Genomic DNA, 24,929 nt, shown 5'->3' with positions numbered 1-24,929 from the left:
TAGGAAGTTCCAGTACAAAGATTCCTTATTGAGGAGTCCACATTGGGCAGAAGTGTCCAGGTCTGTACTCAGTTGTTGGCTGAGGGCTGCCTGGGAGAAGTATGGTCTCAACCCTGGTGCTCAAGTGCTGGGGGCCTGAGGTGCTGTAGCCTGATCTGTGGCAAATTCTGTGTGAAGGGAGAGCTGAATGGCGTAGCTCCTTGGCTGCTGCGATTTATGTGGCACTGAATCATGGAGCTAACAATATGTCACCTAGTGTTTTATACATAATACATATATATAACATCAGATACTAGATTATATAATATGTATATATCAATATATAACAATATGTTATATATATAAAATAATGTCACCTAATATCTTCTATATATAAAAAATAGACTTTATTTTTTTAGAGTGCTTTTATGTTCACAGCACAATTGAGCAGAAAGTACAGAGTTCCTATGTACCCTTTGCTCCCTGGTCCACATGCCCATCCCACCGTCACTATTAACATCCCCCACCAGAGTGGCACATTTGTTACAGTTGATTAACCTACACTGACACATAATCACCCCAAGACCATAGTTTATATTACGATTCACTCTGGGTATTGCACATCCTGTGGTTTTGGATAATCGTATAATGATGTGTAACCACCATTACAGTATCACGTAGTTTCACTGCCCTAAATATCCTCTGTGCTCTGCCTTATCCATCCCTCCCTCCCCACTAACTTTTGGCAACTTCGGATTTCTTTTCCTTTCTCCATAGTTGTAGCTTTTCTAGGATGTCATATAATTTAAATCATACATTTTGTAGCTTTTCAGACCAGATCGGGCACATTCAGGGTGGTATGGCTGTAAACCATTTTGTAGCTTTTCAGATGGGTTTCTTTTGCCTAGTAACATGACCTTAGGTATCTCTGTGTCTTTTATGACTTGATAGTTCATTTCTTTGTACTGAATAATATTCCTTTGTCTAAATATGCCTCATCTGGTATTTTTAATTGATCTTGTACATGTCTGATCCACACACACACACAATTCTGAGATATAAACTCTAGACACAGAAAAATTCTTTTTATACCCCCACAAGACTTAGGACAGTGCTATATTCTCGGTGTCTATTTGATAAGTACTGGTTCAATGAGTAAAACATGAAATCTCAGTAGTACACTTCTGGCTGCTTTTTAGCATCCAGAATGTATTTATAGTGAGAAAAATATTTGAGCATAAAATTGACACAGAGGTTCTTGCTTTAGCTTCTTAGTGTAAGGGGGAGCACTCACAGTTCTTGCCTGTGTGTATAAAATCAGAAGGTGGCCTAGGAATGGAAGGCTACACAGACAGCATTAAGAATTGGCAGAAGTTTGCATTGTGATGCAGTGGAAATGAATCCAACTAGTTAGTACCCATGAGGATGCTGGTTCAATCCCTCACCTCACCTCACTCAGTGGGCTAAGGATCTGGCGTTGCCATGAGCTGTGATGTAGGTCACAGATGTGGCTTGGGTCTGGTGTTGCTGTGGCTGTGGTGTAGGCCAGCAGCTGCAGCTCTGATTCGACCTCTAACCTGGGAACATCCATGTGCTATGGGTGTGACCCTAAAAAAAAAGCAAAAAAAATTGTTAACTGGTTTCAGAGAGAGGAAGCAGAAGAACTGAGCATGGCAAGATGAAGAAGTATTGTAGCCTTTTAGTGAGATCATCTGATCCAGCTCTCTACTTTTATTGATGAGAAAAACGAGGACCTGAAAGGCAAAATGAATTTATCTGAGGTCACAGAACTTATTTGTGTCTGGGCTGGGACTAGAAGCTCAGTCTGGTCCAGAGAGATTACCTCCTAGACATCTTCTCCTATGTATCCATCCTTATTTAAACAAAACTACGTCTTCTTAATCCAGATTTAAACAAATGCTGTTCTTCACCCCTGTCCTAAAAGGTTGTTAAAAACATCTGCAGTTGAATGAAATAAGGACTGGGGACTGAGGGCACAGGAATGTTAGATGCACGTCGACTCGTGCTGCATGTTGACGCTCATTGGTCAGTTTTCAAAAGTTACTATTGAGAAACTCCCATCAGGTTTCGGTGTTTGTTGTGTGTAGCTCTCTCTTACATGTGCCTAAGTCCATCCCTTTGTGTAGAACCAGAAAATCTGAAAAAATTTTAGGCTCAAATGCCTCCATTGCCACTGACTGTCGAGGACATTGAAGTAATGGATACTTGTGAGGATAATACTGAGTGAACCAGGTCGCAGGGAGTATGAGATTCATTTTAGAGTGACTTGAATGGCAGTTAATAGTCTAGGTTTGCTGCACCAAGGGTTATGTTTTAGTCATTTGGAACATTTCCTTTTGAGGAACATCACCTTTGTCCAAGGTGCCAAATGAACGAAGGACCAAATACGTGAAATTGATCCACGCTGAGGGCAACAGACTAAAGGGATGCCTAGAGTTGGTTGGGGTTGAGTACGAGTATTTGAGTTAAAAAGCCATAGAGTTAAAAGTTTCGGAGAAAAACGGATCACCCCTACTATTTCCCACACACCAGCTGGTCCTTCCCGTTACACAAGTAAGTGAATTACCATCACTCTGCTGTCACTGTTTTCCCTGGCATGTCAAAAATCTTTGAAACTGGGTGGTTATTGAGAATGTTAGGTTTTAGACTTTTAGTTCAAATTTGTGTTTTCTATTAGTTTTTTGTTTGTTTGAAAGATAGACCAGAAGGTCTTCAGCTATATTTTCTTTTTCAATTTTAGATAAGCTCTTGCCAGGTGATGAAGGGGCCCTTCGGTTACACCTGATGCATTACTGTGAAGCATGTACAGCACCCAAAATGCCCGAGTTCATTCTGTACGCTTTTCACAGCGCCTACCAGAAACTCCCATGGAAGGATCTGCATCCTGACCAGATGCTAATGGAGGCCTTCTTCAAGGTGAGCCCTTCACTCTGTGTGTCACAGCCTGGATTCTAGGGAGCAGCCTGTTCAGTGTGGTTTTTAGGCCCAGCTGCAGTGTGCGCCGATGTGGACCTTGCCCGCATCCTGCATTTCCCAGACAGTGCTTGTGTAGGGCAGCATCCCATGGACGTTATTTCATTGTGTTAGTAGATGATTGGGCAGCATTTACAAGACTATTTCTTTTGTCCGCGCCCACGGCGTGTGGAAGTTCGAGGGCCAGGGACTGAACCTGTACCACAGCAGTGACCAAGCCACTGCAGTGACAACACCAGATCCTTAACCCACTGTGCCCCAGGAGAACTCCAAGACCATTTTTAAAACCCAGAGAAAGATTTGTGTCTGTAACATGACAGCCATCCCCTGGACCTCGGTGATTCTGTCATGTGACTACCTAGTTTAATGACTTTGTCATGCTCAGTCTTGACGTTTCTGTGTATGCAGGTTTTTCTAGGATAGTATCATTAAAATTACTTATCGTTAAATGTTCTATCAAAGCAAAATGTAAATCAGTACTCACGCCATTTGTTCCTTTAAGCAGTTATGCAAGGGAGTAATTAGGTTGTGGGAGACAGGAGTGCATCGTGGCAGCCACTGATGCATCATAATCATGTAAAGACCTGAAATGGCCTGGAAACGTCCCCACAAGTGGGGAGGAGTTTTTGCAGTAGAAGCAAGAGTTACAGAAAGCAGTCACAGTAGTGTATCACTTACATATCAGTCAGGCAGTTTTGTTCTTCTTAGGTTTCTGTTTTTTTAAAAAAATCCTTTAATCTTGCCTTAGCCTTTTGTGATCATCTTAGTTTATTTGTTCATAGCCATAAGTCATTTTCTTTTGTGTTTACTCTTAACTAATATCACATTTATTATTGAGAAAGTCTTAAGTGCTTTAATTTACTACAGGTCCATAGTTATTTATGACAGTGCAGTGTATTGCAGTCTTTGCTCTAAGTGGAGACCCCACCCAGTGCGGCGCTTGTCAGCCCCACCTCTGTAGCTGAGGTCTAAGTAAAGCTGAGGATAGCCGTCTTAGTGAAATACAAGTTAAGAATGATTTTATAGCTAGATTTAGTATATGAGAGAGGCACTAAAATAGATATTCACCATCATTATGAATATGGAATTAAACATTTGTTTAAAAGAGCTGTAAGAGGGGAATTCCCGTCATGGGGCAGCAGAAACAAATCCGACTGGGAACCGTGAGGTTTTGGGTTCAATCCCTGGCCTCGCTCAGTGGGTTAAGGATCTGTGAGCTATAGGTCACAGATGCAGCTCAGATCCCAAGTTGCTGTGGGTGTAGGCCAGCAGCTGTAGCTCCAATTAGACCTCTAGCCTGGAAACTTCCATATGCCTTACCTGCAGCCCTAAAAAGCAAAAACCCAAATAAATAAATAAGCTGTAAGAGAGCATTTAGGTAAACAGTCTGTAAAGGGATACTGTAATTCACTATCTCTAAGAGCCTAATGATAGATAACTCTGACCTGCACAGAATCTGGGAACGTTTCGGTTCCATGAGTCTTGTTGGCATAAGGTATGTTTTTGAGGGGGTTGAGGGTGAGGATAGAGAACAGATTATAAAGGAGGATGAAGAATCATTTTCCAAAAGGGAAAAGAGTAAACAGCATGATAATGATGATAGTAACGAGCAGACATGAATCATCAACAGTTGAGTCCATTGATTGCGATTTTACACATGGAGTTGAGCTCTTTAATCTCTTTTTAACAGGAAAAGTTGATAACTAGCTATGTTTTATTTTAAACAGACTCGAAGTAGTTTGTAAGAGATAACTTTGATATTGATTGTATACTTTACAATACGTTTGCACCCCATCCCTAGTGTATTTTAAATGGAATTTAATTAAACATGATACAGTCATCAAAAATGATAAAGACTAATGATATGGAGATATATTTATAACATTGCATTACATTAGCAAAGCAGTGTAAAAATTAAATATACTAATACAGTAGATCTCCAGATGTGGTCCTAGGACCAGCAGCCTTAGTACCACCTGGGAGCTTGTTAGGAAGGCAGATTCCTGCCTCTGCTCCAGATGTGAGACATTTAAAATTCTGTGGGTACACATTCTTCCCCTCCCCCGAGGCAGCCTGTGTTTTTAGCAGGTCTTCCAGGTGGTTCTGATGAGCACCCAGCTTTGGGAACCACTGACTAGTAGGTCACCTGTGTCATGCCCAGCACATCTAAGGCCTGTGGTGGACTCTCTTGAGAACCAGTGACTGAGTATCATGGGGATTTGCCACCTTGGCTAGAGCTGTGAAGGGTCATCCCTCTCCTGTTAAGAACTAGTGTAATAAATAATGAACTCCAAACAAGCTGAAAAATGTATACATACACTGAATGTGGAAGGAAAGATATTATAAATGTTAAGTCCAAATCTCTGGCGGGAGAATAGAATTATGAATGATTTTTATAATCTGGGAAGAAGTATAATTTAAAAGCTATATAATTTAGTAAACATTGATTGGTATACATTTTCAAGATCATAGACAGCTCAAAGCACTGTTTCCTTTTAGGTGGAACGAGGAAGCCCCAAGAGCTGCTTCTTATTTTTGGGGTCCATCCTCTGTGAAGTCAACTGGGTCAGTGTGCTCTCTGATGCCTGGAGTCCCAGTCCACACCCAGAGACCCAGAGCATGATCGTCTGCCTCCTTTTCATGATGATTTTATTGGCAAAGGAAGATCAACTGGTAGACCAAACAGTAAGCTCGGAGGGCCTTAATGAAGACTTGATAATGTGTCCTAATGGTCCTTGCCCTGCGTGAAGCTGTGGTTTTTCAGTTACTTCCCTAGAACCTCTTTCAGCGTGAATGTATTCACGGCCTATGGGCTGTACTTCATCTAGGTGCCTGATTTTCATAGTCTAAGGGAACCACAGCAAGTTAGAATATAAAAACCAGTTTCATCTTACATCTCCTTAATTTCCTGTTCTACCACCAGATCGTACAGTTCCTTTCAACATTGGACTTTGGAATCTTAATCTTTACTTTTTTTTTTTTGTCTTTTTAGGGCCACACCCACAGCATATGGATGTTCCCAGGCTAGGGGTCTAATCGGAGCTGTTGCTGCTGGCCTACACCACAGCCACAGGGACTTGAGATTGAAGCCTCGTCTATGACGAACACCACAGCTCATGGCAATGCTGGATCCTTAACCCACTGAGCAAGGCCAGAGATCAAACATGCAGCCTCCTGGTTCCTAGTTGGATTTGTTTCCGCTGTGCCACGATGGGAACTCCTGGAATCTTAATCCTAATGCTTTTTGCTAAGACCTTGGGTATTTCTTTCACAAGTACTCCTACCTTGAGCAGCTACTTTATTTGACATCTTAACTGTTCTGGGCTTGTCTTTGCCATGTTAACGTTTACTCCATAATAGGTGGAGACACATATTTCTGGGAAAGCAGGAGCTCTGAAACTAAAGGAACGTGTGTTTCATTTTTAGGATTCACCTCTACTCACTCTCCTAGGACAGACAAGCTCACTCTCATGGCATCTTGTGGATATTGTGTCCTACCAGAGTGTGCTAGGTTACTTCAGCAGCCATTACCAGCCATCCATCATCCTGGCAAAGGAATCTTCTGCTGAATTAATCGTGAAGCTCTTGAAAGTATCTGCAGGCCTTTCCATTCCTACTGACGGCCAGAAACATCGTGTAAGTTAAGTGGGCGCATTAGAGGAGAGTGTTCTTCAGGGCTGGAGGGAGCATAAGTGCTTCCCTGTGACAGCTCAGTAGAAAAAGTTGGAGGATGTATGTCATTTTGTCCTCTTGGATCCTTCAGTTTTATTAAGGCTGTACCTGGCAGTGTTAACAAGAGGTGACAAGGATTTAGAGCCAGCAGTGGGTTATTGGTTGACTGACCTGAATGTGATTGTAGCAGAAAGAGAGCAAATTATGAGCAAGAGTTTGAGGACTGACAAACTTACATCCCCAACTCACTGCCATTCTGACCTTGCTTTTCTCACTTGAATTGGAAATAATACCAATAATACCAATAATATCTTGCCTCAAACTGTTGTTGTGGGGATGAAATTATAGATGATGGACTTTTGGAAAAACCCCTGGCAAGTACTTCGTGTGTAGTTAATGTTGTTATTAATGTGGTAGAAAAGAAAGAGTATTGTACTGGAATCTGGGACAACATGGGTTCTGCTCTTAAGTGGTACCAAAGGTTTTTATTTCTCCACCATAGGGCCTTACACACACCCATCCTCATGGGGTTTCCTGCTCTGTCCTCACCACTCCCTGGTGAAGCAGTCAGGGCAGTGCCATGCTCCCGAAGAGTGTTCAGTTCACACTGCTTGTCTAGATTCATTTGAATCATCCTTCTTTTTAATTGTCAGGATGCAGTTCCAAAATGCCGAGCCTTCACTCATCAGATGGTTCAATTCCTTAGCTCCCTGGAACAAAATGGAAAGATCACCTTAGCAGTCCTAGAGCAGGAAATGTCTAAGCTCCTGGACGATATCATTGTTTTTAACCCACCAGGTAAGTGACCACGGGGAAGTCATGTGTTCACTCAGTAAATGCATTCCTGCTGTGTTTATGGCATTTTGAGATCAGGAAGATGGTCAGGGTATATCATTCTTGTTTTTAAGAGAAGCAGTGTCAGAGAGATGACTGGACCATAGGGACACTGTATCATCTCAGCAGTGGGGGGCGGTACGAATGTTAAGAACTTGAGAAGGGGTACACACTGTCAGATGCTGGTGTGAGATTAACTGGTGCAAGGGCTAAGTTAGAGGACTAGATCTAATGATTAAGAGATAACCAGAGACCGTCCAGTGAGCTGCATTCCTGGATGTTTTGGCTCTTACTGGGAGGGCACTTCACAATCACCTGTAGATGTGTAAAGAAGCTTTGTATGGAGAACTTGTGCTCCCAGCAATTTGGTGGACTAGCCATCCTGACTGCCTCTGCTGCTGAAAACAACTAAGAATGCTGGATAAAATGTCTTCAAGAAACCAAAAATGTAATTGACAATGTAGCAGAAAATCTCAGAAATTGAAACTAAATGAAAGGAGGAACCCGTAAAAGTAGATGGAGTTCTGAAGCTGGCTTTCACCTTGAAGGCTTATGCTGACCCTCCTAGATTAGGGAAGGCAATAAAGTGCAGGACCTGCCTAGCATGGGAGCCTGAAAGTTCCCATGCATAACCCCATAGGGTGGCATCCTCAGTGTAAGGATGTGTTAGAAATCAACCTGCCCTGAGAAAGGAAAGCAAAGAAAGTTACATTTTTTGACCCCGCTATTTGGTCAACTGTTTATGTGGTAGGGAGAAGATACCGCTTTTGAAAATTGGTAAGTACAAGCTGACCCTCATGTGCATTTGAAGCAAGAATTCACAGTACCTGTAGGTTGTCCCCCAAACCCCACAACCTGAGAATTTAAAGTAATTCTCAGTTGGCAGTGCTGCCAGACACCTGGCAGAAAGCGACCACAGAGCCTTTTTGGAGAAACTCCTCTTCAACTCTTCAATTCTCAGAGTTTCAGGGAATATGAACTCAGAGGGAAAAAAAAAATCACATAAAATACACAAGGAAAGAAGATACCACAAGCAAGTTGGCAGAGAGCAACAGCCAGCAGAGTCAGACGTGTAAAGACTTAAAGAAATATCTTTATCTTAAGTAAACTGAAAAAGTATTTTCTGTATGTTTGATGAAATAAGAGAGCTTTGAAAATATCAGTAAGAAGCAAGAAGCAGTAAGAAATATGCAGATTTGAGAGAGAATCAGATATTTTCGAAATAGAAAATATAAAAATTGTATGTGTGAATCCACTGTGTTGTATGGAATTTGGCCTGCTGTATAGTACAGGGAACTCTATCCAATATTCTGTGAAAATCTATATGGGAAAAAAAATGGATGTGTATACATGTATAACTGAAATCTATATGAAAAAAATGGATGTGTATACATGTATAACTGAATCACTTTGTTGTACAACAGAAAGTATCATAATGTTGTAAATCAACTATACTTCAGTAAAACTTTAAAAATGAAAACATTTCAATAAAATTTAATAGATAAATTTAACAGCAGATTCAACTCATCCAAAGAGAAAATTAGATAATAAGTGCGAAGAAAACACCTGGATTGCAGTGCACAGAGACAGAGAAAAAATGTGAGGTGAGGTGAAGGGGCTGTAAAGAATAGATTGGGAAGATTTAACATGTATTCACTCATCTAATTTGGATTCTAGAAGGAGAGGAGAAATAGAACTGCAGAGAGTCAGTAGCTGACAGTCTTCAGGGCTGATGAAGACAACGGTCCTTAGTTTCATTAAACCCAGAAAATCTCACACACGGTAAATAGAAATTCACACCTGTGCACACTGTACTGGAACTGCAAAAGCACCGGTGACAAAGGAACGTTTTCATGGACAGCCGGTTTCTCAGTAGCCACAGAAGAAGCTATAGGACAGTGAACAGCAACTTCCATGTGCTGTGACGAAGTGACTTAAAATCTAGGGTTTAAACTAAGAAAAAAACATCTTTTAAGGATGAGGATGAAATAAAGATATTTTCACTGCAAACTGAGAGTGTCCCAGTGGACATTACGGAAGGAAGTACTAAATAAAGCGTATTCTTTAAGTAGAAGTGTCGCAAGTGAAAGGCTTGGATCACAAGAAGGAAAAATAAGACGAGAAAGTAGTGAAATGTGGGTAAATATAAACAAAAACTGCCTAATAAAACTACAGTAATGGGCGCTCATGTTGCGGCGCAGTGGAAACGAATCTGACTAGTGTCCATGAGGATGCGGGTTCGATCCCTGGCTTCGCTCAGTGGGTCAGGGATATGGCGTTTTGGCTGTGGCTAGCTTGGGAATTTCCATATGCCGCAGGTGTGGTGCTAAAAAGCAAAACAAAAACAAAAACAAAAAAAACAAACACCCCCCCCAAAAAAAAACCTTCAATAATCATCATTTAGGGGTTTATAAAGCAAAAGCTAAAATTAAATTATATAACCATATATATATATATATATATATATATATATATATATAAGTTGGGAAGGAGTTTGAGTTAAAAGGACTCTAAAGTTTTAATATTGTGTGAGACGGTCAAGAAATTAAGTTTATGTCTTGATAGAATATGAATGTTAAAAATTCTAAGAAATTCACCAAAAGTATAGAAATAAAATGTATAATTTCTAAGTTAAGGGAGATAAAAAAGATTGACCAAGATATGTTCAATCTAAAGAAGGTAAGAAGCATGGAGAAGGTGAGAAAAATAGCCAAAACAAAACGATATAATTCACGTATATCAGAAAATGTAAATGGACTGATGCTCCGTTAGTAGAAATGAAGCAAGTCATTGAAAATTAATACAAGGATCGGAGTTCCTGTTGTGGCTCAGTGGTTAACGAATCCGACTAAGAACCATGAGGTTGTGGGTTTGATCCCTGGCCTTACTCAGAGGGTTAAGGATCCGGCGTTGCCGTGAGCTGTGGTGTAGGTCACAGATATGGCTTGGATCCTGTGTTGCTGTGGCTCTGGCGTAGGCTCGTGGCTACAGCTCCAATTGTACCCCTAGCCTGGGAACCTCCATATGCCACAGGTGCAGCCCTAGAAAAGACAATAAATAAATAAATAAATAAAATAAAAAAAATAAAATAAAGAAAATTAATACAAGGATCATTGCACCAGAAAAAAAATACATATGGAAAAAATGGACAGAACTAGGCAGAGAAATGTCATATTCACTCACAATGAGAGTTTTGACATATGTCTCACAGGAACTGGTAGATCAAGTAGAGAGAAAATCAGTAGGACCATAGGCAGTCTAGAGTAGCGCAGATGGATGTAGTGCATATCTAGAGAATGAGAGACCTCATAAGTGAACAGTGCACACTATCAGCCTCACATGGAACACTTAAACTTGACCTGTTACTAGAAATAAAGGGTTCTCAGTCACTCACAAAGGACTGGTATCAGATAGACCACATGCTCTAACCACAGTGCAATGAATTTAAAAATCAGTAACAAACTATAACCAGGAGGGGAAGAAAACTATACTTTGGTAATTAAACTTAAATAACTGATGACCTAAGGAACAATAATAATTGAGGTTTAAAATATTTAGAACTAAATTAAAAAAAAAAATAGAGCACCAAAACTTGTGGAATGCACCTAAATTGAAATTTAACTTCATGTCCTTAAATGCTTATATTAATATTTTTTAAAAGCCAAAAATTAATTTGATAAATATTGAGCTTAAGAAATTAGAAAAAGAAGAGCAAAATACAACCAAAATCCATGCAAGGAAGGAGATAATGAAGAGAAGATAAATAGCAGGAGATGAGGATGGAACAATGAGTCTGATAAATGCGTAGGTAAATCTACACGAAGTCTGACTCTATAAAATAGTAGTGTTGGGTTGTTGGGTTATGGCAACAATAGGAAGGTGACAGATAATAGATTGTTCCAAAACTATTGCATTGTTTGGGAATCAGTTAACACTTTGAAAAATCAAGAAGGCATGTTGTAATTTGCAAGAAAAACACAATGAGAATCTTAAAAGAGTATTTAACTTCCAAACTAAAAGGAAGAAAAAGAATAAGAAGAAATAACCCAAAAGAAGGAAATAAAAGAAAAAGGAGTATAGAATAGGAGGGACAAATCAGAAGCATATAGTAACATAGTAAGTTTAGATTGACTTATATCAGTCATTAAATTGAATATTAATGACTAAATTGTCATACTTGCTAAAATAAGGAAGAAAAAGACAATTCAGTAGAAAAAAATGAACAAGACCCTTAAATTGACATTCCATGAAAGAATACCCAAATAACCAGTAAACATATGGAAAGGTGCTAAACCTTGTTAATATTTAGGGAAATGCAAGTTAAGACCTTAGTAACATGTTATGTCACATCCACCAGAATATCTAAAATTAAAAAGGTTTCAATACCAAGTATAGGCGAGACTCTGGATCAGTGTAGCTTATAAACTGCTGATGACAGTAAATTGGTAAACCACTTTTGGCATCATCTGCTAGTTTGCATGTCCCATGCCCCAGAATTCTATTTCTTAGTATACAGCAAAAGAAATGTATGCACCTGTGCCTCTGAGGGGGTCCTAAACTAGAAACATTACATATTTCAGTAGAAAGGATCAATTGTTATGTATTCCTGTAATGGAATATGCTATAGCAGTGAAAATCTGCACCGCTGTGGATGAACCTCAAACATTTTTATGTTCATTTAAATACTATTTGAAAGTAGGCAACTATAATATTTAGGGAAGCATAGTAACAGAACACTGGGGGGGCTGTTTGAGTTTGTTGGAATTGGCGAACGAAAAATCAATAGAAACTTCCTGGACATATCTGTAGTTTTGGTATCTAATATGATAGTTAAAATACAGATTTTGAAACCAGACTGCCTGGCTTCACCACTTATGAGCTATGTGATGTTGAACAAATTGTATAACCTCATCTGCAGAATGGGGATAGTAATTGTCCCTGTTTCATATAGATATGGTACATATGGAATGAGATAATGCACCTAAAGCACTAGCTTGGAAAGTTCAGCAACACTCAGTGACTGTTAAAAGGAAAAAAGAAAAATTAACTCGCAATACTAGAGAAGCTAATTTGGAGTTGGTCCTATGTGATTGGGCCAGGAAGGCTGAATAATAGCCAGGCAAAGGAGTGAAGGGCATTCTAGGAAGATCTTAAATCAGAAGAATGATGGGATCATATCTGGTTTTTAAGAAAATATCTGTTGGCTGTGTTGATGATGACTAGGAAGGAGAGGGGCTGGGATCTATTAGGAAGCTTATTGCAGTCGTTTTTGTTCCTATGAATCATAATTAAAAGATAAATTAAAATGAAAATTGCTGTGCAGCTAGAATTCAGAGATAAGTCCTTTGTTATCAGTGTTTTGCAGTCTCTCTGGAGACCAGGCAGGTTCACTCTGGATTCGGGCAACCGAAAAAAGAGCCAGTGGTTGCGGGGCACGGGGGTGCGGTGGGTAGATCAGACATCACTTTATTAGCTTCACAGGTGGCATTAGCAACAGAAAGTCCTGTCTGTCTTATAAACCAGAGCAGAACAAAGATGGCAATATGCCAAGATGTTATTTACATAAGAGGTGATCGTCATCCTACCCTACTGTGGATGCACCCAGGTGAACGTAGTTATGTAATGGTTGCTAAGTCATCCTTCACCAGAACAACATGGCTGTCAAGCAGAAGTCAAGTGAAAAGAGCCTGAGCAACTTCATTTCCCCCACACCAATAATATTTACACCCATACAAATAGATGAAAAAATGTATTCACAGACGTGCAATGTTATTACCTTTCTCAAACATTTTTGAAAAGTGCTCGGCATTCCTATTGTGGCTCAGTGGTACCAAACCCAACCAATATCGGTGAGGGCTCAGGTTTGGTTCTTGGCCTCGCTCACTGGGTTAAGGATCCAGGGTTACTGTGAGCTGTGGTGTAGGTCGAAGATGTGGCTTGGATCTGGTGTTGCTGTGGCTGTGGTGTAGGCTGGCAGCTGCACCTCTGATTTCACCCCTAGCCTGGAAACTTCCATATGCTGCAGGGATATGGAAAGACAAAAAAAAAAAAAAAAAAGTCCTTGATAGTAAGTCTTATGATAACACTAACTTAGGGATTCTTTAGCGCTATGCAGGTGAGTGAATTTGCTTTGATGGTGCGATGAGTAAGACCTCCCCACTTGCACTGATATAAGTACTACAGTCTCAGGGTGAGAAAGCCACAATTCTATTCCCTTAAAACAAGGTACCTAGTTCAAGGATAATTAGAAATAGTTGGCAAAAATTTGGCCTGATGAATAGTTTTCTCCACACACTCTCAGTGAAATTTATTTTCTGTTTTTGGATGTAAAGAAGGAATTTGTTCTCTTGTAAAGTGAATTTACTCTTTTTTCCGTTGTATTCTTTTTTCACTTCTCAATGTTTTAGAAAGACCCAGTCTGTCCATTTTTCTTGTTTAAACAACAAATAGGAGTTGCCGTCCTAGCACAGCGGAAATGAATCTGACTAGGAACCATGAAGTTGCGGGTTTGATCCCTGGCAGCACTCACTGGGTTAAGGATCCAGTGTTGCTGTGAGCTGTGGTGTAGGTTGCAGTCGCGGCTCGGATCTGGCATTGCTGTGGCTCTGGTGTTGCTACAGCTCTGATTAGATCTGGTGTTGCTACAGCTCAGATTAGACGCCTATCCTGGGGACCTCCATGTGCCAAGGGTGCAGCCCTAAAAAGACAAAAGACAAATAAATAAATAAATAAATAAATAAATAAATAAATAAATAAATAAATAAATAAAAAAAATTTAAAAGTAAGTAAAAGAGCTGCTCTTAGGAGCCTGTAAAAAGGTTTTTCCTTTCCTTTTATATTTAGTTTTATGTAATAACCTGCATTCTATATAAATCACTCTAGAATTACCAACAGCTTTGGCAGTGGTAGGGGGACATACTGTTTCTAATTAGTGTACCAGACTACTTATGAGATCTGTGTATTGTGTTTTCCAATGAGCATAGTGTTATAAATAAGTTGTTCTTTCACACTAGCTTGATACATATATTTATTAAAGTATCACTCGATCACTCTGTAACCAAGGATCTTGGAATAGTTCCGGCTTCGCTCTTACGAAATATCTATGTGCCACATCCTATCCTTAAAATATGTACACTCTCCAGAGTTTTCCTTCTGTCCTTGTGAAAGCAGCCGCTAGAATTTTACATCTGCCCAGAGAGCAGCTCCTTGAAGCACTGTTGTTGCCTTCATCACGTGCACATGGCCACACCAGCAGCCTGTTCCAAGCACGTGTGTGCTCCTGTGTGTTCCCCTTCAGATCTGGACAGCCAGACCCGCCACATGGCCCTCAGCAGCCTCTTTATGGAGGTCCTGATGATGATGAACAACGCCACAATCCCAACAGCAGAGTTCCTCCGGGGCAGTATCCGGACCTGGATCGGGCAGAAAGTGCACGGGCTGGTGGTGCTGCCCCTGTTGACAGCAGCCTGCCAGAGCCTGGCTTCTGTCCGCCACATGGCCGAGACGACGGAAGCCTGCATCACTGCCTACTTCAAAGAGGGTAAGAAGACCGTCATGTCGGGCTCTGGTTAGATTCCTCATTAATCAAATTAACGATTAATCTTTTAATGTAAAAGATTAAAGTTTCGTCTAAAGGAGCTAACCTTTTAATACTTTTCCCAGTAAGAGACTGTACCACTCTCTTATCGCTGTAAACATTGATATTTCAGAATAGAGTTTTCTTTATCTACAATTTACCTGAGAACCTTTGGCCATGTCTATTGATGCCATCAGGTTTCAATGAAGGGAACCTTGAGTTCATTTTGTGTGGGTTTTGGAGTGTTAGACCAATCCTTTTATGATAGGCAAATGACGTCTGTCACAGGCCTAGTTACAGTCCTGAAAACAAATGCTGTAAACCGGAATCTGTGTAGTAATGAGCCACTATATTAATTTTTTCTGTTTTGTCACTTGTTACAATTTTTCATAGAAGTCCTTTTATTGCTTATTGTCATATGTTTTAAACTGTTATGAAGAAGTTTTCTTTCCTGTCCCCCCTTCCCCCCTCAATTTGCCTTTCTTATTTCCTACCTCTAAACTCTCCGATTCTGGGAAAAGCCTGGTCTAGTTAAGAAAACTTGCTCAGAGCAGTACTTCTCAGGTTGTTGGGTTTTTTTTTTTTGTCTTTTGTCTTTTTAGGGCCACACCCACAGTATATGGAGGGTCCCAGGCTAGGCGTCCAATCAGAGCTGCATCTGCCAGCCTACACCACAGCCACAGCAACGCAGGATCTGAGCCAGCTTGGCAACCTACACCACAGCTCACGGCAATGCTAGATCCTTAACCTGCTGAGCAAGGCCAGGGATTGAACCCTCGTCCTCATGGATGCTGGTTGGGTTCGTAAACCACTGAGCCACAACGGGAACTCCCCAGAGTGGTACTTCTCAATTTTAATACCCAGATTCACATCATAGTGCAACAGTAGCGGAGAGAGAAGGGCTTGGAGTGGGAAGGCCAGGAAGTGCCTGTAACTCACCCCTTCGAGTCCATGTTCCTTGACAGCCCACCAACAGTCCATTTTCCTGTGTCCCCCATGCAAGGTGCGAGTGTGTCATCATGTCACCCCACCCTTATTCTTCTCAAAGAGCTGAGAACCATTAGGAGAACACTTTTGGGTCCAGGTTTGTTAGCTGTTTATTACTAAAACCAAGTTTGTTTTTTTTCAATTTGTGAAACATTTTCAAAAATTTCCGCCAAGATCTAAGTCAACTAAGTTTCGATAAGTAAAAAATGCTTATGATGGATAGAGTAATAATAATTTCCCTTTGGAAAGCATAAGTATTCATATTATACTCAAAAATGGTATTAGGTAAAGTTAAAATTCTTAGGTACCTGGGATGGGCAGTGTCTACATGTGATTTTTATTTTTATTTTTTTCTTTTTTGGCCACCCCTTAGCATATGGGGTTCCTTCCTGGGCCAGGGATCAGATCCAAGCCACAGTTGCAGAAACACTGGATTCTTTAATGACTGTGCTAGACCACGAATCGAACCTACATCCTGGCACTGCAGCCATGCCTTGAATCCCATTGTGCCACATCGGGAGCTCCATACATGTGATTTTAATGATCATAATATGGTGGAGAAGTTGATTTATGAAAACACAGCCCTGAATTCTGACTTCTTAACCCTCTATACTGGCAGCCAGGGCACAGGCATTTAGCATGAGGGCTTTCAGTCCAAGCTACAAAGCATTTTCAGGCCCTCCTGAAAATGGGGCCAGAGTGAGCAGCGTTTTCCTGACATGAAGCTTTTAAAGTGAAAAGGTTCATTTGTTAAATAGTTTTGAGACTTCCTCTTATCTTGGCCTCTGCTCTTGATGTTCTTTCCTTAGGCTCCCTCAATCAGAATTTAGGATGGGGCCCCATTCTGGTGTCCCTTCAAGTTCCTGAGCTCACCATCGAAGAGTTTCTGCAGGAGTGCCTGTCGCTTGGCAGCTACTTGACCCTCTATGTCTACTTGCTTCAGTGTCTAAATAGTGAGCAGACGTTGAGGAATGAGATGAAAGTGCTACTCATCTTGAGCAAGTGGTTGGAACAGGTGTATCCAAGGTATGCTGGCCTCTGGCTGCTCCCGCCAACCCACCGGATTGGGAAAACTTGGAATGTGGGTTGAAGTAAGTGTCCATTTAAGCGCACAGACTCGAGTGTTATATAAGAAACAAACAAGGTTGTGAGGGACAGTGATGTTTTAGAGAGATTTTACTCACATGGGCCAATTCTCTGAGCAGGCTTTTTATTTCCTAAAATAGGCATTCTGAGGCACCACCTTAAGCTTCCTTAGCAGTTAGGTAGGGCTAACAGTGTTTATCTCCAAAGGTTGTTAGGAGGCTTAAGTGAAAGAACACTGAGCTCATATATAGTGTCTGGCATGTCGGAGGGTCAATAAATATTAGCTGTTCTTTTATTGTCCCATTACTTTATTAACATCATGCCTGTCAGCCTAAGCTTTTTAAGTACTAAATGTCCCTAATGCTTAAAATGCATGTGTGGACTTGCAGTTAAAGGAGAGTGGGAAGAATCTACTTCTAATTTGATTTTCCTCCCCTGCCCTGCCCCCCAGCTCTATGCAGGAGGAAGCAAAGCTGTTTTTGTGGTGGCACCAAGTCCTGCAGCTGTCCCTGGTTCAGACGGAGCAGAATGACTCGATCTTGACAGAGTCTGTCATTCGAATTCTGCTCATGCTCCAGGGCCGACAGAGCCTGCTTGCCGAGGAGAGGCTCAGCTCAGGGATTCTCGGGGCAATTGGGCTGGGCCGGAAGTCGCCCTTGTCCAACAGGTAAGGAAGCAGCTGCCACTGATCTTCTCAGTGGGCCTCAGACATCTGCCCCTACCTAGGGGGTGCAGTACTTGGTAGATTTTTCATTTAGGAGTTACATTCCCCCCCAAAGATTAAGAAAAAACAGAGCCTGATGACCTCTATATTTTAGAAAGCATGTTTAATTTTTTCCCATTTTAAAACAACTTTTTTGTTCAAAGAATATTTTTTTTTACTGGTTTCTCTTGTCATATTTTGACTTTGTAACCTGACCGCACTACTCATTGCCTTTTCACCTTTGAGCCAGTGCTGGTGTGCAGAGTTAGGTTAAAATACTTCGGTCGGCTGCACTTTGTCAGGGCAACCAGGTCCTGGGAGGGACTTGGTTTAGCAGAACTGTTAAGATGAGTTGGAGTCAACTGATAAGAAGGACAAGGAATGAGAAATAAATCCAGATTTTTGTTGCTAAAAATTCCGAGGCATGAAAGATTTTGCCACCAACCTCGTTTTATCTCCTGAGACTTATTGGCATCATGGTTTTCTTTTGAACGCCTTATCTGTGTTGAAGAGTTCTTCTATTCTGATGTCCTCATTCTTGTGGAACAGCTGCTGCAACTTTTGCAGCCACCCAGTCCAGACCAGTTGACGTCGTGCTCCTTTATCATAGAATTTAGAAAGACTGTGATTTGATTTACTTAAATTGCGAAATACACATAACATAAAATTTATCATGGTAACCCTTTAAAATGTACAATTCAGTGACATTTAGTACATTTACAACATGTGTTGCAACCATCACTGCTATTTTGTTCCAGAATGTTTTCATCACCCCAGAAGGAAATCCTATAGCTACTAAGCAGTCACTGCCTCTTCACCTCTCCCACAAGTCCCTGGCAACCATTGATGGACCTTCTGACTTTATATATATCCTGTTTTGGACATCTCATATAAATGGAATCACATAATACATGGCCTCTTGTGTCTGGCTTCTTTCACTTGGCGTAAAGTTTCAAGGCTCATCCATAGCTTTACATGCATCAGTACTTCTTTCCTTTGAATGACTGAATTATAGTCCATTGCATGGATTTACCACATTTTGTTTCATCATCAATTGAAAAACATTTGCATCATATCCACCTTTTGGTTATTGTGAATAGTGCTGCTGTGAAAGTCATTTACAAGTTTTTGTTACATGTTTTCAGTTCTTTTGGAATTGTTGGGTCATATGGTTACTCTCTATATATCTTCTTGAGGAACTGCCAGAGTGTTTTCCATAGCACCTGCACACCATTTTTAACATTCCCACCAGCAGTGTCTGAGAGTACCAGTTATTCTCTGTCTTTGCCAACACTCTCATCCTTGAGTCTGAATTAGGCTTTCATTTTTTGGGCAGTGATTGTGGAAGGGCAGAAAAAGACTCTGTGGTCATATTTACAGTTTTTCTGAAGAGGCTAACAACAACAGTAGGTCTGGAGATATGTTTATTTTTTTAAATAGAATATAGTGTTTATTTTTAAATGCTTGCTTCTTATCCCTCCCTCACACCTAAGGTTCCGAGTGGTTGCCCGAGGCATGGCTGCCTTCCTTTCAGTTCAGGTTCCTACTGAGGATCAGATTCGTCTGAAGCCTGGCTCTGAATTACATCTGACCCTGAGAGCTCAGCAGGTCAGTAAAAACTTTTTTTTTTTTCTCTTTTATGCTGTACCCACAGCATATGGAAGTTCCCAGGCTAGGAGTTGAATTGGCACCATAGCCACAGCCACAGTAATGCCAGATCCATGCCGAGTCTGTAACCTACACTAGCTCACAGCAATGCTGGCTCCTTAACCTACTGAATGAGGCCAGGGATTGAACTCACATTCTCATGGATGCTAGTCAGTTTCTTAATAATCTGCTGAACCACAATGGGAACTCCAAGTAAAAAGCTTTATGGTTAAGAAGTTTCCCACCGGGCCTTCCCTGGGAGGTGAAACAGTAGTCTCTACATGCAGGTGCATAGCATGCCCTCTGCTGGGCTCTCCTTAGTGGAAATGGTTACCTGCTTCCCATGCCTGTCTCAGATTTTAAATTGGATTTTGTAGGCACTTGCCTGGAGTGCTGTTACTGCCATTGTAGAAGACTCAAGGCCATGGGCCAGCCAGTCTAGGATTGACTTTGGCTTTGATAGTGTGACTCTTTTTATTATTTTATTTTATTTTGCTTTTTAGGGCCGCACCCGCGGCCTGTGGGAGTTACCAGGCTGGGGGTTGAATGGAGCTACAGCTGCCAGCCTACACCACAGCCATTGCAACTTGGGATCCAAGCTGCATCCTCGACCTACACCACAGCCCAAGGCAATGCCAGATCCCTAACCTATTGAGCAAGGCCAGGAATCGAACCTGCATCCTCATGGATCCTAGTTGGGCTTGGTAACCTCTGAGCCACTAAAGGAACTCCCAGAAGTCGTCTTTTTCTAAAATGATTACTCTTAGGCAAACTGTCAAAGTAGACCATTCTTTAAAAAACAGAAAGGGGAGGGAGGGAGAGACCTATGGACACTGTGCTTAGCAGGAGGGCCTGTCCCTACTGATTCTTGTTCTTAGATTAACTGTTCATACGGCATTTCATTTGGTACCCAAATCCTTTCAGTTGTTTATCTTCAACACCAAAACTTCTCTCTTAAATTATCAGGTAATGTATTTCTGAGCCTACCATCCACAATGAAATCTTCTCCCTCCTTATTTACTGAGCCAAGCAGATTCCATCTTTTGCTACGGCAGATGCCCCCGTAAATAACAGGGAAAGGACAGGGGACTTCACGGTTCACATTCAGAATCTTGGTAGTGGCTGAGCTCGTATTGTGGGAAAGCAAAACTTGCCTTGCCGAGGAACCATTGCTCTGATTTTTTCCCCCCTAAGTACAGTCTTTCTCTTCTCTTCTCCCAGTATGAAGGAAGGAAAAATTAAAATTGTAGAACCAAGGAATGCCTTTCTTTCTTTATTCCTGAAGAGAAGCAGAGGAATAACTTTGCCGTTTCTGTTGGGCGGAAGCCAGAGCAACTTGATCTGTACTCTCTGTTGGCTGATAGAACGCCCTTGTCGTTTACCCTCAGCAGCATTTAGCCACTGGTTTCTTCTGAATTTCGTCTCATTACGTGGTTTACTATGACATTACTTTGTAACTGAAGAACAAACTGAACAGTTAATTAAAACAAGTCTCACAGGTGGCTGATGTCTGTGGTTTTCAGTTGAGGCTCCAGGAAGAGAGCTAGCAGGGGATCCAGCAGATGCTGGGGGAGGAGGCCAAGGCAAGAAGACCAGCCTGGCCGCAGCGACGGCTCTCTGCTGGGAGGGGTCCGGAGACAGCACAGGCCAGGAGGAGGGAAGGCTGGACGTGGAAGGTAGCAAACACCTGAGTGGCGTGGACTGCTGGCCGCCTTCTGCTTGTGGTTGATCAGTGCATGCCTCTGAGACTTCTAGTTCCAGTTCTGCAGGCTTCCCTAGAGGCTCACAGTTGTGCGGGATGACGAGGATTGGTGTGCTACCCCTGCTGCAGTCACGTTTTATGTATCCGTGTGGTTAACCCTCCCATCTTCCATATCTTTTAGGCCCTGAGTGCTCTTGAATCCTTGACATCAAGTAAGCAGTACATGGAATACCAAGATCAGATATCACAAGCCACAAAATTTATAAAGCACCCTGGCCACTGCCTCCAAGATGGGAAAAGCTTCCTGGCTCTTCTTGTGAACTGCCTCTATCCAGAAGTGCATTATTTGGACAACATACGATAGTAATGGATAGTCCCACCAAGGCTCTTGAGTACCCTGTTGCTGTTTACGTTTACATTTACCTTTGCTGTTGCACAGATTAACTTTGCTCAGTTTTCACCGCAGTTTGGCCAATGAGTTAGTTAGCTGACCTAGATGCAAGTTGGTGGGCACTAGAGAATTCTGTTGTGCATGCGCACATGTGTATGTGTGTGTTTCCTTAGCTCTTAAAACGTTCCAGGGACTTTGTAGTTTTTATATTCATCCAACAGGAGAAACTTACTAAATTTTACTTGGGTAGAGAGCCATTCATAAGATCCCAGTCGTCCTGTGAGACCCCAGGATGGGGTTCTTTCCTGTGTCTCCATTTCTGTCTTCTCCCGTTTGATTTAAAGCTTGAGACTCCCGTGCCAGATCTAACTACTTTGGGAATCATGTCTAACCCTCACTTTTACACCCCAGTTGTGTTTCCTCAGGGTGAAAAAAGCTGTGAAAATTTCTACATTTCTCAAATGTGGGGAAATACACCAGTTTGAAAGTATGATATTATTTCTCTCAGGAGGGAGATAAGAATGCTATATTGAAGGGAGTCCTTGTCTAAAATGTGACCACTTGATCCTGATTATAGTGGGCAGCAGAGATGGTGACAGGTCCGTTTCCATCCAGCCATGGAAGCGCCATCCTTATGCAGAAGAGCCATCCATTGACATGGGGTTGGGGGCTGGGGGCACATGCTGGCAGTCTGTGGAGAGCATGTCATGCACAGATGAGTTTTGTTTGGTCCCATAGGTTGGAGTGTAGCCAGGGCACATCCTCTCCAGTTCACTGTAGACACAACATCCTTTCGTCCTTCCCCAGCCTGCTCCTTCATTCACGTCACTTACCTGGCTCCTGGAGAAATCCACATTTGCACTCTTGCCAGACACCAAGTTTGATATCTGCAGGTCCTGCTGTGGACAGACACTGAGAATCGATTCTGTCTTTGTTGCCTGTTTCTTCACTCCCTGTTTAAGCTCAAATGCAGCTAGCAAACCTGCTGAAACACTGGTCCTTGGGAACTGGGTCAGGTCCGGAGACTTCACTGAAATTTGGCTTTTTGTTATTGCCATGTGCCTTCTGTTACCAGCTCATTCATTACCAAAGCCTGTCTGCAGTGTTGCTTGTTTTGCTGCCATCTGCTTTTTTTTTTTTTGGCTGCCCTGTGGCATATGGACTTCCCAGGCCAAGGATCAGATCCGAGCCACAGCTGCGGAAACACCGAATCCTTAACCCCACTCTACCGAGCCAGGGATGGAACCTGCATCCTAGTGCTCCAGAGACGCTGCCGATGCTGTTTCGCCACAGCGGGAATGCCTTTCTGCCATCTTCTTGCTCTTGTCATCCCCCCTCCCCCAGGAATTAGCACTTTGACTTCCACCATCATATTCATAATTCTGTCGGCTCAAAATTGATTTTGTTTGTCCAGCTGGCATAATGTGTCTTTGGTTTATGAGTTACTTATAACCAAGGATATTTACCTAAAAATGTCTTAGTCACTTAGAGGGGGGGCCGGGGTATAGATTAACTGAATGGTAATCTCTTCCCAGATATCATTTTGGAGCACTTACCCGACCCCGGGACGTGTGTAGGAACTGTTCTTTACTCTGACCCTCTTTAGTGGGACACAGCAGTTCTGCCCCACGGACCTGCTCTGGTGAAGATCCTCCTGGGTAGCCTCTGAGGGGCACATCTCAGAGCTTTCCTTGGAGCTTCTCTCCATTTTCAAAATCAGTCATCTTCCCCATGCTGTATATAAGGACATTTTAGAAGCTATGAACAGTTCCATGGCTGATTTGGCAACAAAGATTTTATGACAGGAGGAGTTCCCATTGTGGCACAGCGGAAACGAATCTGACTAGGAACCACGAGGTTTCGGGTTCGATCCCTCGCCTCGTTCAGTGGGTTAAGGATCCGGTGGTGCCATGAGCTGTGGTGTAGGTTGCAGACGCGGCTTGGATCCTGCATTGAGTGGCCAGCAGCTATAGCTCTGATTCAACCCCAAGTCTGGGAACCTCCATATGCCGTGCAGGTACAGCCCTACAAAGCAAAAAAGATTTTATGGCAGGAAATATTTTGTGTGCCGTTTTCTTTGAGGAGGATGTAATTATTGATATCCTGGAATGTGAAAAATTTGAGTGGTAGTACATACATTTAAAGAAAGTTATGTTTAATCTCTTAATTTTTGAAGGTTTATAGTATTTATAATGTATTTACTCTGTAAAAATTATAAAAATAAATCAGTCTTTGGTTGTAGCGGGTAAGCATCTGATTTTTAGGGATATCACACTATCTTGTAAGGTATTCCAGTTGTTAAAGTTGTTGTAGATTTGTATGCCTGACGTCATGTTTTTTTTCTTTGATACTGTTAGCTTGGTCATCAGAGATGGTTAGTAAAAGTGCTTCCTCTTTATGCTTAATAGTGGAAGCTTTGCTCACAGCATAGGTTCCTCTGAGAGGTTCTGGGCTAAGAAATTGCTTTAAAGTCACAGATATTTCTGTAGTCTCCTGGGAAAGAACAGACCAGTCTGCCCACTGGCTTTCAGGGATAATGAGCCTTTACTGGAAAAATAGTCACCTCCAGAGAGCGCAGGGCCAGTTTGAGACAATTACTGGTGATGCACATAGATACCTGGATCAGTAAGACCAAGTCTGCTCAAGCATTGAAGCTGGACTAGTGTAGATGGTTCCGCATGTGGCCAGCAGCGGGTCCTGGTTCAGAAAGGAATGCTTGATAAAAAAGCACTTCTCTGCTTCTCCACTCTTTTTTTTTTTTTTTTTTCATTTTAGGGCTGCACCTGCAACAAGTTCCCAGGCTAGGGGTCAAATCGGATTTGCAGCTGCTGGCCTACACCACAGCCACAGCAACACCAGATCTGAGCTGCGTTTTTGACCTACACTACAGCTCATGGCAACGGCAGATCCTTAACCCACTGAGTAAGGCCAGGGATTGAACCCACGTCCTCATGGATACCAGTCAGGTTTGTTACCACCGAGCCGCAGGGGGAACTTCTCCACTTATGTTTTTGCGGTTCACACAGGATGGGTCAGAGAGGCACACTGGACCACCTGATCTCCTGCCCGCCTCCCCAGCTTCTCAGCTGGAGGCAGGATGCAGAGGGAGGGGGTCCTGCTGACATGTTTGCTCAGCCTGACAGGAGTCAGAACCCACCCTACATGTTGTCGAAGCTCCTGGGCAGAACCTGGCTGTTTCATCATCAGTTTGTTGGCCTCCCGGGGGTTGCTTGAGTCGCTCAGTTCTTTGAGGTGGAGGAAGCTGAGTCAAGACAATGAAAACTCCCAGAGAAGCTCAGCCTCGCTTTAACCAAGTGCCAGCCCCTTCTTCCACTCAGTGTGTCCACTATACCAGAGT

General features: G+C 42.1%; 1 protein-coding gene across 4 annotated transcripts in view; it reads left to right on the top strand.

Annotated features, from left to right (window-relative positions):
- EPG5 (ectopic P-granules 5 autophagy tethering factor) overlaps positions 1–22,061 on the top strand; it is a 117,567-nt gene extending 95,506 nt beyond the window's left edge. For all 4 annotated transcript variants that reach the window (XM_047764107.1, XM_047764098.1, XM_047764089.1 and 1 more), the window contains 9 exons: positions 2,741–2,916; positions 5,473–5,658; positions 6,400–6,609; positions 7,299–7,443; positions 14,777–15,019; positions 16,852–17,068; positions 17,580–17,795; positions 19,325–19,439; positions 21,362–22,061. In XM_047764107.1, coding sequence (XP_047620063.1) covers positions 2,741–2,916; positions 5,473–5,658; positions 6,400–6,609; positions 7,299–7,443; positions 14,777–15,019; positions 16,852–17,068; positions 17,580–17,795; positions 19,325–19,439; positions 21,362–21,544 — 1,691 coding nt within the window. In that variant the 3' untranslated portion in view covers positions 21,545–22,061. The remainder of the gene's footprint in view (positions 1–2,740; positions 2,917–5,472; positions 5,659–6,399; positions 6,610–7,298; positions 7,444–14,776; positions 15,020–16,851; positions 17,069–17,579; positions 17,796–19,324; positions 19,440–21,361) is intronic.
- Positions 22,062–24,929: the final 2,868 nt, after the last annotated feature.

This window comes from Phacochoerus africanus, chromosome 2, assembly GCF_016906955.1.
Source record: "Phacochoerus africanus isolate WHEZ1 chromosome 2, ROS_Pafr_v1, whole genome shotgun sequence".
In the NCBI taxonomy this organism is placed as follows: Eukaryota; Metazoa; Chordata; class Mammalia; order Artiodactyla; family Suidae; genus Phacochoerus; species Phacochoerus africanus.
The sequence above is the reverse complement of the archived record's forward strand: the minus strand, read 5'-3'. Positions and strand labels throughout refer to the sequence as shown.